The following is a 13,958-nucleotide window of genomic DNA, read 5'->3' on the forward strand; positions in this document are numbered from 1 at the left end:
CAAAGGCAAAAAAAACTTTTAAGTTCATTAGACCACATTAGTTCTGTGTCAGAAACCTATGCTGTGTCATGATCAACTATTTAATTTTAGATTTAAAAAGTTTGAAGAAGAAATCTTTGATTGATTTGTAAAATCTTGACATTTGTTTTGTGTAAAAAAAAACCATGTAATGTCAAAAATTTGATCACAATCCAAATTCAGAGCTGTATCACGCTTGAATGTTTTGTCCATACTTGCCCCAACTGTTCAGGGTTCGACCTCTGCGGTCGTATAAAGCTGCGCCCTGCGGAGCACCTGGTTTTATTTTGATTTGTATTCGGAACACTTATCTTTTTACAGTCACCTCTATGGTAAAAGCTGCAGTGGCTATTGTATGTAGTGTGCCGGTAGATAATTTGAAACTCGAAACTCTGCATATTGATAATGTAAAATTAAGTACATAATTGAAAAGAAAAAAAAAATTACACTTCTAAAGTTTGGTCTTCGTTTTGCCTCAGTTGCCTCCATTATGCTATTGATTGAAATTTTGTTGATAAGTTCTTAACCCTCTCCTCCATTGAATTTTTTATTTTTTTTGCATACTCGATTTGCATAGGATTTTTCAATAAAATGCAGAAAATATGCTCTAAAGTATTAATGCAATGCGAAAAACAAATATTTCATCAAATAAATTTAAGTTGGATATCCCTATGATATTCCTTTTGATATTGGATACAAATTTTATTAAGTCTACTGCAGACACTTTGTAGTCAAAGCGTTTCAACTGAGGTACTACACAGGTGTCAAAAGGCATCATTATGGAGTAAAGGGGGTGGCGTCAAAAGGCGTCACTATTGAGGAAAGGGTTATTCAAATATTTGAAATTTGTTTTCCAACAGTTCATTTTTAACCGGATTTTTGTGTCAAAAATGTCGGTTATATATTTGGGGATGGCAGGCGGGCGGGCAGGCTGCAACCAAATGTTGTCCGTGCATTTACTCATGAAGCGTTCAACCAAACCTTTTAAAATTTTAATATGTTGTTACTGACAACATAACGGAGGTCAAGTTCAATAATGACGATTTTTACTTTTTCCGTACAGGAGTTACAGTTCTTGAAAGTTTAAAAAATGTCGTGTCCGTGCATTTACTCATGAACCAGTCAACCAAACCTTTTAAAATTTTGAAATGTTGTTACGGACAACAAAATGGAGGTCAAGTTCAATAATGACGATTTTGACTTTTACCGTTCAGGAGTTACGGTTCTTGAAAGTTTAAAAAATGTTGTGTCCGTGCATTTACTCATGAACCGTTCAACCAAACCTTTTAAAATTTTAATATGTTGTTACTTAGTTTATATGTTGTTATTGTTGACAACATGGAAGTCAAGTTTGATATTGATAATCATAAATTTTACCTATTAGGAGTTTTGGTCCTTGTAATATTGATAAATGCCAGAACACAAATAAATGTTAAAGAATCCAGTTTACTGTCATTTTGACAGCTCTTGTTAGTTTATTTAAACGACTGCTTAAGTCATAATCCATCTAGGTTTCTTACGTGTATACTTTTGCAAACCATTGCACTTTAGCATATGGAGGCAACGCACTAGCGCAGACCATTGCATTTTAGAGTGACCATCTTACTTTAGCGTCCCCATTGCACTTTAGAGTCCTACAATGTGACCTTCTGCTGTTGTTTTTTTTTTTTTTTCTTCTATGGTCGGGTTGTTGTCTCTTTGGCACATTCCCCATTTCCATTCTCAATTTTATATATACAGTCCAAAGACACATTGTTGAACTGTTGATAGTGGTTTGTAAAATTTCACATCTTTATTTTTTCACTTTTTCACAGGATTTACTGACTTATATATTACTTTTTGTCCTTATATCTTAATTGATATAATAGCTCTAAGCCTAGATAGGAATGCCATTTAAAAGTGAAAAATCATTGCAATTGGCTACTTGAGCTTACACAATAATATATATTTTTAGTGTATAATGTGTTTTTCTAACTGTCCACAATGATGGATTATAAATTTTTTATTTTTATCCTAAAGAATACTTAGTTTAAAACAGGAAATGTGTCTATTGGGAAAGTTTGCAGAGCCTTATATATTAAATTATCTCTTCTTTTTGTTATTGAAAATAACATTTTTATTTCAGTGTCAGAGACATCAGATGATTTTAACTAATGGTCAGCGAGCAGGATTCTTCATTGGTGATGCTGCAGGTGTGGGCAAAGGAAGACAGGTACTTTTCTTAGGCAATTAAGTGATATGTTTTTAAAATATAACTAGACATTCAAAGAGTGGTGTTTTGAAGATTCTTTTTAAAATTATCAAGAACATACATATTGACAGGACTTGACACTACGTAACTTAAGCTGATTTTATCTGATCATAGTTAATAATTGACAAGATAAATTTTGTATTTGTTGAACGTTTGATATTATGTGGTTAATTTATTTGACTGTTACGATTGTTTCCAGTCATACGCCACCATAAACCATAAATCTCATGATCTCATAAAGTTCGAGATTTTATCAATATTATACTGAAAAGCCTGTCTGATTAATTTCCCATTAGATTTCTTGTTCCTGGATATTATCAAGAAGTCCTACAAATCATTCAAGATGGGTATCTGAGCAAAATAGAGTTATCAACATCAAATACATAAATGTCAGGAAAAATGTTTTAAATCTTTGATGGAATTTTCAGATTTTCTGTGAAACAACTAGGCAAAACGAAATTAAATTTCTGTCGGATAATTTTTGCTTTGACTCCTACAAAGTTATTATAATTTAATCTTATTATTGAAATCAATAGAAATTTCCAGAAAACCACATGTGTTAAATCTATTAACTTGAACTATGATATAGAAAAAAATAAATAACATTACTGCAGTCAAAACCAGACGCCAACACTAATATTAATTCTCTGTGAAAAAAACAAGATTACTGTCTTTACAATCAAGTAATCCAATGATTTAAATTTTCTGAATTATTCCATACAGGAGTGAGCATATGTAGGGTCATGAGAGTGCTTAAACAAATGTAAAATGCCATGAATTATTCATTTGTAGATAGCAGGTATTATTCTGGACAACTTCTCTAGGAAAAGAACAAAACACATATGGTTTACTATTTCTTCTGACCTAATCGTGGATGCTCGAAGGTTTGTAGTTGTAACTCCGTTTCATACTTTGATCTTTTTATTTTTTTTTATTTGTATGTCTTTTGTAGACACAATATGTACCCCAAATTATAAGCCTGATATCTTTTATGTTTTTTTTAAAACCACAGTTCTAATAATAATGGGCATGGAGGTCTCCTCTCCAAGGGTATCACCAGCTCATAGTCAGCAATTATATGTTGACATAATAACTGATGAGTCTTTCGAAGACGAAACATGCTTTTGACATTAAGAAAAATGTACATGGTATTATATTTATTAGGTAAATGGAAAAATGAAAATTGAAACACATTGTCACATTCTCCTGGTTTTACATAGCTATTGAAGTATTTCTATTTTATGAACTTGTGTGGAAACTCTATGAAGAATTTTATTTAAAACTGATTGTAATTGAACATTTTTCAAAATCATATAGTAATTTGAGTGTGCAAAGTTATTTCTTACAGCAGAATTTAAATGGTAACCAATTTGTGACCACCTAGATGTTGACCCCTTTAATATTTGAATACAGAGTTTAAATTATTAACTTTTTCAGAGACCTGACAGATTTGGGATGTCACATTAGAGTTATAGATGGGTGTCAAGAACTTGACAAGGAAACAAGGTAAAAATAATGTTGAGGTGAAGTCTCACTAGATCTGTCATGGAAAAGAAAGTCGAGAATGTGTAGAATAGATATAAGAAAATTTGGTATGAGTGCCAAATGAGCACATGCTCCATCCAAGTCACAATTTGTAAAAGTAAACCATTATAGGTCAAAGGACGGTCTCCAACACAGAGCCTTGGCTCACACCGAACAGCAAGCTTTAAAGGGACCAAAAAATGACCTTTTAAACTAGAAAAACCAACAGTCTATTCTATATAAAGAATTGGAAACACCAATAGCCACATCAACAAACGAGAGCGTTTCTTTTTATAATGTATATGACTCCTAGCAGGTATTGGTATATGCAACAGAAACACTTTATTGTTGGACAAGATTATACCCCTGGTTTGGCAACAATTAAGTAAATTAATTAATTTTAGGGATTGGTAGGTTGTGTTATAATATGAAATAAGCACAGAATGAAAAGAAAAATATATTGTTACAGGAAATACTGTTAAATGTAATTTAGATTCGGTTTTGTAGTGGTTGCCTTTAATTTGCTGTGTTATTCGAAATTTAAAAAAACTAGTACATATTTTTACTGTATTACTTATTTTATTACAGGGTTCTTGGTTTACCTGCCGATTTTAAAGAAGGAGTTGTGTTTAGTACTTATGCAACTTTAGTTTCTTCAGTACAGCGTGGAGGTGAGGATATTAACATGAAGTACATTTGTTATATTTAACATCAACAGCTTTGTTTGAAGATAGATGAATGAAGCTCTATACACCCTGTTGCTGCAATAAAAAGAAGCATTACACACAATTAAGGATCAAGTTATATTTTGCATTCATACAGTTTGAGTTTTGCAATAATACGGTCCGAGACCACAATTGTCGTCCTTTGATTTTCGTTGTTCACAAATATAGTCCCTAGTGTTGACAGTGGGTTACTTGCCATTAATTTTTATACCTCTTCCAAATTTATTTCTCCATGTTAAATGCCTTAAATTGCAAGAAGGGGGGTGAAATTACACTGTAAAAAAATTTGGTTTCAGATGTTTAAAGGAAAGTAGTGATTTGGTCTAGCTGAAAAAGGTTGAAAATTAGAACTTCGGAAGCTGTCAAAGGATTTCAAGACGCCCTAAACATAAAATTGTCCATATTTTGAGTTAGAGCCGATGAAATTTTCTATAATTTTGATATAATTTGTCCCAAAAGTAGTACAACACACTGTAAAAATTTCATTGAGAAAGTGCTGGTGGGATTTTTTTAATTTTCATTTATCTTCTATCTAAAAAATGCACTACGAAATAATTGTGGTCTCAGACCTAAGATTTAAATGTTCATCGACGTACATATTCTCTTTAGGCTTGTATGAGGACTTTGGTAGAACCATGAAATCAAATATCCACCAAAAATACAATATTTCCTCAATCCACAAAAATTGGTACTCACAAAAATAAATGAATCCATAGTAATGTCTTTTGTTAAGGTGGTACCTAACACCTGAACTAAAATTAATTGGCTCGTTTAATTTTCTTAAAATTTTGACAAATTATTTACTTTGACCCTTTAACAAAAATATAAAAAAATCAAAAAAATTGAACCAACCGTTTAATCAGAAAAATTACACTGGTTATATAGCAGTTTGACAAACACTTATTTTGATCATGGAGAAGCTTAATATTCCCTTAAGAACACAACGTCATTAAAACGTTCTGCTGATTTTACAGAGTAATCTCCCTGTAGTGTTAGGTACCACCTTAAGATGCAAAGCAATGTCATCATATTGTAATTCGGTTTATGAAAGGTAATAACAAAAATGCAGCATCCAAACAAAAATCAATACTTTTCAATAGATGTTCAAGAATTATCTGAGTTCTAGAGCTCTCATAAATATCATGACATAATTCTGGAGTATGTTGTTTTAGGAGTATTCAGTTCATCTAAGCGCTGTAGAATACAACAGCTTGTGAACTGAATACTGAAGTATTAGATTTCAGATCATTTGAGACAAATCTAACAGTTATGTATGCTATTTTAGGAGTATTCAGTACATCTAAGCATAGTAGAATACAGCAGATCTTTTGACATACCTAACATTAATGTATATTGTTTTAGGAGTATTCAGTACATCTAAGCATAGTAGAATACAGCAGATATTTTGACATACCTAACATTAATGTATATTGTTTTAGGAGTATTCAGTACATCTAAGCATAGTAGAATACAACAGCTTGTGAACTGGTGTGGTGGGGATAACTTTGATGGCTGTCTTATATTTGATGAATGTCATAAAGCTAAGAACTTTGTTCCTGTGAGTTAGATATTATACAAACTACTCTAAATAAAGTAAATTTTTAACTGGACTTGGCTATTAAATGTTTTTTTATGTAACTGTGTACTGTTGGGGGCGATTGATTTATTCGCCTTTCACGAGTAGAAAAATAACTCAAATATACACTATTTTTGTAAATCGTTGCGAATATGTTAAAATAGATCTTACCTTATCTAACTTCATCAAGTAAATTTGTAAATTGCGAAATTAAAACGCTGCAAAGTGGTCTAGAAAGGGCTAAACATGAAATTAAATATCTGCAAAAAAAAGTTGGGTTACAGTATTCAAAAATAATCACCAAAGATACCAGGCTTATCAATTTGTATGTCAGGCTCACTCTTTGTCAAAAGGCTCATCACTGATGCTCAAATCAATAAAGTTGAAAAGGCCAAATAAATTTTATGAGAATCAAGGAGCTTAAATTCTGAAAGGTTTTGCAAATATATCTGCAGAGAAAAATTCTTAGTTTTTCAAACAATTCAAAAGTTTTGCAAACAGTTAATTTGTAGATATGCGCATATTAATGATAATTCATACAATTGCTGACTATAGGGATGATGGCCATTTGAGAGGAAACAGCAGTGACATCGACTAAAATAGTTTTTAATGCTTTTTGCATATTCATTTCTGGAATGTGTTCTAGAACTCCAGCTAAAGCTAGCCTCTGGTTGCAAGAATTTCTTACTGTGTTGAAGACCCATAATTAGCATTGACTGTTTTCTGCTCGTTGGTCGGGTTGTCTCTTTAACACATTCCCGATTCCCATCTCAATTTTAGTATTTGATGACTGATTTTCATGATTAAGTATAGTGTATCTACCATGATTGAGTTTTATCAAATTAATTTTTTTATTTTGATTTAATGACAGGGAAAAGAACAGAATAGTACGAAAGTAGCTTTATCTGTGGCCACTATACAGAGGTAGGTATTGGCTAGCACTAGATTGTTATATTTTATTATATGTTCCGTCTCGGAAAAATCAACTCAAGAATTCAACATTTTTTTGCCCCACCTACGATAGTAGAAGAGCATTATGTTTTCTGGTCTGTGCCTCCATTCATTCGTCTGTCCGTCTGTTCGTCCATCCTTGCGTTGTACCGTGCGTCCGTTCGTCCCACTTCGGGTTAAAGTTTTTGGTCAAGGTAGTTTTTGATGAAGTTGAAGTCCAATCCACTTGAAACTTAGTACACATGTTCCCCATGATATGATCTTTCTAATTTTTATGCCAAATTATAGTTTTGAACCCAATTTCATGGTCCACTGAACATAGAAAATGAAAGTGCAAAGTTCAGGTTAAAGTTTTTGGTCAAGGTAGTTTTTGATGAAGTTAAAGTCACATCTACTTGAAACTTTGTACACATGTTCCCTATGATATGATCTTTCTAATTTTAATTCCAAATTAAAGTTTTGACCCCAATTTCATGGTCCACTGAACATAGAAAATTATAGTGCGAGTGGGGCATCTGTGTACTATGGACACATTCTTGTTTGAGGAGTGGTCAGATTTCCTTGACTTCACTGTCAAAATTCCAGAAGAAATCATTCTGGCAGGAGACTTAAATTTCCATCTCGATGATAAGAGTAATTGTGACACTCATTAATTTGAAGAAACAATTAGCGACCATGGTCTCGTACAACATGTTGTTGGCAATATGCATATCCGTGGACACACACTCGACGTTATCATATGTAGGGAGAATAGTTCCATTTTTGCTAGAGTACCATCAATTGAGGATCTGCAAATCTGTGATGACAAAGGCATTTCCTCGCTAGATCATTTTGCAGTGCTTTGTGAACTTAATATCATGAAACCACTAAAACAATGAAAGTCTGTGAGTTTTTGGAAGTTCAAAGAAATAAACATTGAAAATTTCGAGAAGGATATAAACAATTCACTTATCCTAAATGAACGAAATACTTCGGTTGAACATTGTGTTGCTTCGTACGACTCAGTGCTGCAAACTCTCTTCAACAAGCATGCTCCAGAACAATCTAAAGTGATCACTCAGCGACCAAACACAGAGTGGTACACTGTTGAGTTGCGTGTTGCAAAGCGAGAACGTCGCAAAGCTGAGTGACAAATGCGAAAAACAAAGCTCGAAGTTCATAAACAGATTTATAAAGAACATTGTTCCAGGACAAGTAACTGCTCTTCAAATGCAAGATGGATTATTATTCAATTAAAGTTTCTGAAGTTGGACAAGATCAAAAGAAACTGCTTAAGCTCACAAACGGCCTAATGGGAAACACAAACCAGGTGATTTTGCCATCACACCACAGTGAAATAGAACTCTCAAATAGGTTCTAGAATTTTTTCCTTCGAAAAATCGAAACAATAAGGACCAATCTATGTTTAGTGAATGAATCGTCTGCCTATGATAACGAAGAATTTAAATACGATTAAAAATTCAAAGGCCTACCACTAACCTTCTTTACACCTGCATCTGTAGAGGAAATACGTTAAATTATTTTGAAAGCTCAAACCATCATGCGAATTAGATCCTCTTCCGACAAATATATTAAAACCGTGTCTAAACAGTTTAGCTACCGTCATCACCAAGATAGTGAACTTGTCACTGGAACAGTGTTGTGTACCATCATGTTTCAAGGAGGCAGTTGTTCGACCACTCTTGAATAAGGTTGGTCTAGACAAAGACGTATTGAAAAATTATGGACCAGTCAGTAATCTTCCCTTTGTATTCAAAGTGTCCGAAAAAGTCATCGAGACTCACTTTGAAAACCATCATTGTTCAAACTCTCTTCATGACGATGTACAATCAGCCTACCGTGCGTGTTATTTGACCGAGACAGCATTACTTCGTGTGCATCATGACATCACTGTTACACTTGATAACGACTGTTGTGCCGTTTTACTAATGCTAGACCTATCGGCTTCTTTCGATGTTATCAATCATCCTATTCTCATAAAGCGGATGGAATACTCTTCAGGGGTGTGGAAATATTTGTTGTGAGCACTTGTCCCTTGGCAAGTAAAACTATAAATTTTACTTCTCCGGAAAAAAAGTTACTTGCCCTGATGATCCCAATAAATATTGAAGTATATCTTGTTAGCTAATATATGATTCTTACTAAGCACTGTTGTGCCTCACAAACAAATGAAATCCATTTGTCTATACATGTATGTGTAAAAAAAATAGGAAAGTAAGAAATGGGTTAACATCAATGGGACAGAAACCTAACAGCAAACCAACCAATGAAATGACATGTTAAGGACAATTTTGCAGCAGTTTTTGAATAAAGATTTGTAGCCAGTAGATACAGTGTTCTCCCCAGAAATTTTGGATAGCATCACATTTGGCGTAAACAAATAAATTGTATTTTTTTTTCAATGCAATTTATCGTGTCGTGGCAACGCTTTATTTCCTTTATGTTATATACATTATTGTTTATTACAAAATGTATTATATTGTTTGTATGCTATAGGCCCTTATTTGGTAAATAAAATTTTTATATTGTTGAATTCATAGCTGAGAATACAATTAAACTATAACCATGATAACAGTATTTTCAGTTTATGTTTTCTATATTCATTTATAGTTCCAGAATTATTTTTTTCCTCTTAGTCTAAACAAAAATATATGTGTGGTTCCAGTTACCCTACCTATACTCAGCTAAATGAATGAATGATTTATTATAGTGCAACCTGTATAGATACAATTGCACTAAATATGTAGGGAAAAAAACGGGTCCTTAATAAAAAATTTGAATAGAAAAAATCTCTTTATCATGTCTTTGAAACATATTGGTTCATGGTCCCAGTTGCTTCTTTTTACAAAATGATATATTTTAACAAAGTTATCTACAATTAGACTGTTAATGCTTAGTTTTCTCTTTATTAAGTCTCCCAAACAAAGTTTGGAGACTTATTGTTTTTGCTCAGTTCTTATTATTTTTATTATTCTTCTTCTTCTTCCGCCGCTTTAAAAAATGAACTTGTCCGCAGCGTTTCTCCAAAACCGCTTGTCAGATTGACTTAGGATTTCATAAAATGGTAGACTAATATGTCTAGGTGAGCCATCAATCTTTCGTTTGTGCATTGGGGTCTATTAAGGGGTGTTTTGGGGGGTAGAAAGCAGGGAGGGTTTTACTATAGAACCCTATGGGATTTTATTTTCAAAATTTTTTAAATGAATATAACTTGAAAACTATAAGTGATAGATACATGCAGTCTTCAGAAATGATTATAGGACAATAAAATAAATCACATGAAATATAGGGGGATGCCCTGGGGGGTCATCCCCACCCCCTTCAATTTGAGAATGTGCTATTATCTTGTAAACGGTCCAGATCCCCACCCCTAAACCATATATATTCTTGTAGGGGACAATAAAACAAATCAAATGAAATAAAAGGGAAGTCCCTAGGGGGTCACCCCACCCCCTCTTGTTGGAAAACTTTTAAACGGTCCAGATCCCCACCCCTAAACCATATATATTCTTGTAGGGGACAAAAAAAACAAATCAAATGAAATAAAAGGGAAGTCCCTAGGGGGTCACCCCACCCCCTCTTGTTTGAAAACTTGTAAACGGTCCAGATCCCCACCCCTAAACCATATATATTCTTGTATGGGACAATGAAACAAATCACATGTAATTAGATGGAAGTTCCTGGGGGTCACCCCCACCCCGTTCAATTTGAGAATGTTCTATTATCTTGTAAACAGTCCAGATCCCCACCCCTAAACCATATATATTCTTGTAGGGGACAATAAAACAAATCAAATGAAATAAATGGGAAGTCCCTAGGGGGTCACCCCACCCCCTCTTGTTTGAAAACTTGTAAACGGTCCAGATCCCCACCCCTAAACCATATATATTCTTGTATGGGACAATGAAACAAATCACATGTAATTAGATGGAAGTTCCTGGGGGTCACCCCCACCCCGTTCAATTTGAGAATGTTCTATTATCTTGTAAACAGTCCAGATCCCCACCCCTAAACCATATATATTCTTGTAGGGGACAATAAAACAAATCAAATGAAATAAATGGGAAGTCCCTAGGGGGTCACCCCACCCCCTCTTGTTTGAAAACTTGTAAACGGTCCAGATCCCCACCCCTAAACCATATATATTCTTGTATGGGACAATAAAACAAATCAAATGAAATAAAAGGGAAGTCCCTAGGGGGTCACCCCAACCCCTCTTGTTTGAAAACTTGTAAACGGTCCAGATCCCCACCCCTAAACCATATATATTCTTGTATGGGACAATGAAACAAATCACATGTAATTAGATGGAAGTTCCTGGGGGTCACCCCCACCCCGTTCAATTTGAGAATGTTCTATTATCTTGTAAACAGTCCAGATCCCCACCCCTAAACCATATATTTTCTTGTAGGGGACAATAAAACAAATCAAATGAAATGTAGGTAAAGTCCCTGGGGGTCACCACCACCCCCTCCTGTTTGAAAACTTGTAAATGGTGGAGATCCCTACTCGTAAGCCATATATATTCTTGTATGGGACAAAAAATCAAATCAAATGAACATGGGACCATATGAATGGGGAGTTATCGGTGCTTTGTTTGGGAGACTTCGTAACAGCATCCTGTTACAATTACTTCTTGTGTATCATTGTTTTCTGTCTACTGTGCCATTTGTGCATATGTAGTTATTATTGTAAAAGGCGGATTTTTGTCATATCTGGTCCGGTTCCGATCAGTAGTTTTCACTAAAATATTAAATGGCAGCCGAAAGCAATAAAAAATACAAAAATAAACAATGTTTGACAAGAGATTGGGAATGAATATGGCGTTTTTAATGCATTAAATGGATGAAACATATACACAATCCAATTTTGATCACTTGTTAAAGAAAGTACAAAACTTATTTAGCCCAAAATCAATATTTTCACTCTCTATTTACAAAAAGTAATAGGAAGAGAAAGAAAGTAATGCTAATATATTAAAAGTCGTAAAAAGATAAGACTCAACCTCATTTTTAAAGAGAAAAATTGTTTGTTTCTTTGAAATTTCATTTAGCAAACATATATTTCGATTTTTTTATGATTTTCTGATTACGTTTTTTCCTTGTCGAAATTTGCCGATTGCAAACCACGTGGTATTAATCATGTCAAAGTGACAGCTTGGGGTATTCGTATCCAAACAGTTATCACCCAAAGGGCAATTAACACCTATTTAACCACTCTAAATTGCCTCTATTGTCCGACTTGAAGGGATTACAATTAAAAGTGATATATTTTTTTATGATCATAAGTGGTAATTAGATGAAAGTTCAAAATTTAGGAACGAGAAAAATAACATACTGAAAATAATTATAGCGTCGCGGTAATTATTATAGCGTCACGGGAAGAAATATAGCGTTGCGGTACCGCGACGCTAAAACGGCCTGGGGAGAACACTGAGTAGGTACATATACTCAATTTAGGGAGTGGACAGTAATTGAAGAAATGTAAACTAGTAAATAATAGATAATTATATAAACTATTGATGTTGTGGTGTTTCTCTCAACTGACACTCTTGTTCTTGATTATTTATTATTGTCTTGATGAGCAATTAAAGCGTCCCTTTTAATTTATAATTACCACTTCGACAACAAATAATATTGACCTTTCATCAATAAATAAGTCAAAAACTTAATTTATTTTGCGAATTTTCATCCTAGATAGCCAGGGGCAATCTGATATCCACATTGTCTGAAATTCTCTGTTTTTATGCCCCACCTCCGATAGTAGAGGGGCATGATGTTTTCTGGTCTGCGCCTCCGTTCGTTCGTCCGTCCGTTCGTCTGTGCGTCTGTTTTTGGTCAAGGTAGTTTTTGATGAAGCTGAAGTTCAATCAACTTGAAACTTAGTACACTTGTTGCTTATGATATGATCTTTCTAATTTTAAAGCCAAATTAGACTTTTGACCCCAATTTCACGGTCCACTGAACATAGAAAATGAAAGTGGGAGTTTAGATTAAAGTTTTTGGTCAAGGTAGTTAAGTCTCCCAAACAAAGTTTGGAGACTTATTGTTTTTGGTCAGTTCTTATTATTTTTATTATTCTTCCTCTTCCTCTTCTTCTTCTTCCGCCACTTTAAAAATGAACTTGTCCGCAGCGGTTCTCCTAAACGGCTTGTCAGATTTACTTAGGATTTTACAATATGTTAGACTAACATGTCTAGGTGAGCCATCAACCTTTCGTTTGTGCATTGGGGTCTGTTAAGGGGTATTTTGGGGGTTAGAAAGGAGAAAGGGGTTTACTATAGAACCCTATGGGATTTTATTTCTAAAATTTTCAAATGAATATAACTTGAAAACTGTAAGTGATAGATACATGCAGTCTTCAGAAATGATTATAGGACAATAAAACAAATCACACGATATATAGGGGAAGTCCCTGGGGGGTCATCCCCACCCCCTTCAATTTGAGAATGTGCTTTTATCTTGTAAACGGTCCAGATCCCCACCCCTAAACCATATATATTCTTGAATGGGACAATGAAACAAATCAAATGAAATTAAAGGGAAGTCTCTGGGGGTCATCCCCACCCCGTTCAATTTGAGAATGTGCTATTATCTTGTAAACGGTCCAAATCCCCACCCCTAAACCATATATATTCTTCAATGGGATGATAAAACAAATTAAATGAAATTAAAGGGAAGTCCCCGGGGGGTCATCCCCACCACGTTCAATTTGAGAATGTGCTATTATCTTGTAAACGGTCCAGATCCCCACCCCTAAACCATATATATTCTTGTAGGGGACAATAAAACAAATGAAATGAAATAAAAGTTATGTCCCTAGGGGCTCACCCCACCCCCTCTTGTTTGAAAACTTGTAAAGGGTCAACATCCCCACCCCTAAACCATATCTATTCTTGTATGGGACAATAAAA

The 13,958-nt window shown here is 34.2% G+C and overlaps 1 protein-coding gene across 4 annotated transcripts in view; it reads left to right on the forward strand.

Annotated features, from left to right (window-relative positions):
• Positions 1–13,958, forward strand: part of LOC143062959 (protein strawberry notch homolog 1-like) — a 78,253-nt gene that overhangs the window by 11,023 nt on the left and 53,272 nt on the right. For all 4 annotated transcript variants that reach the window (XM_076234824.1, XM_076234825.1, XM_076234826.1 and 1 more), the window contains 6 exons: positions 2,144–2,230; positions 3,062–3,153; positions 3,707–3,775; positions 4,382–4,464; positions 5,958–6,076; positions 6,966–7,018. In XM_076234824.1, coding sequence (XP_076090939.1) covers positions 2,144–2,230; positions 3,062–3,153; positions 3,707–3,775; positions 4,382–4,464; positions 5,958–6,076; positions 6,966–7,018 — 503 coding nt within the window. The remainder of the gene's footprint in view (positions 1–2,143; positions 2,231–3,061; positions 3,154–3,706; positions 3,776–4,381; positions 4,465–5,957; positions 6,077–6,965; positions 7,019–13,958) is intronic.

The sequence above is a fragment of the Mytilus galloprovincialis genome, chromosome 2 (genome assembly GCF_965363235.1).
Source record: "Mytilus galloprovincialis chromosome 2, xbMytGall1.hap1.1, whole genome shotgun sequence".
Lineage (NCBI taxonomy): Eukaryota > Metazoa > Mollusca > Bivalvia > Mytilida > Mytilidae > Mytilus > Mytilus galloprovincialis.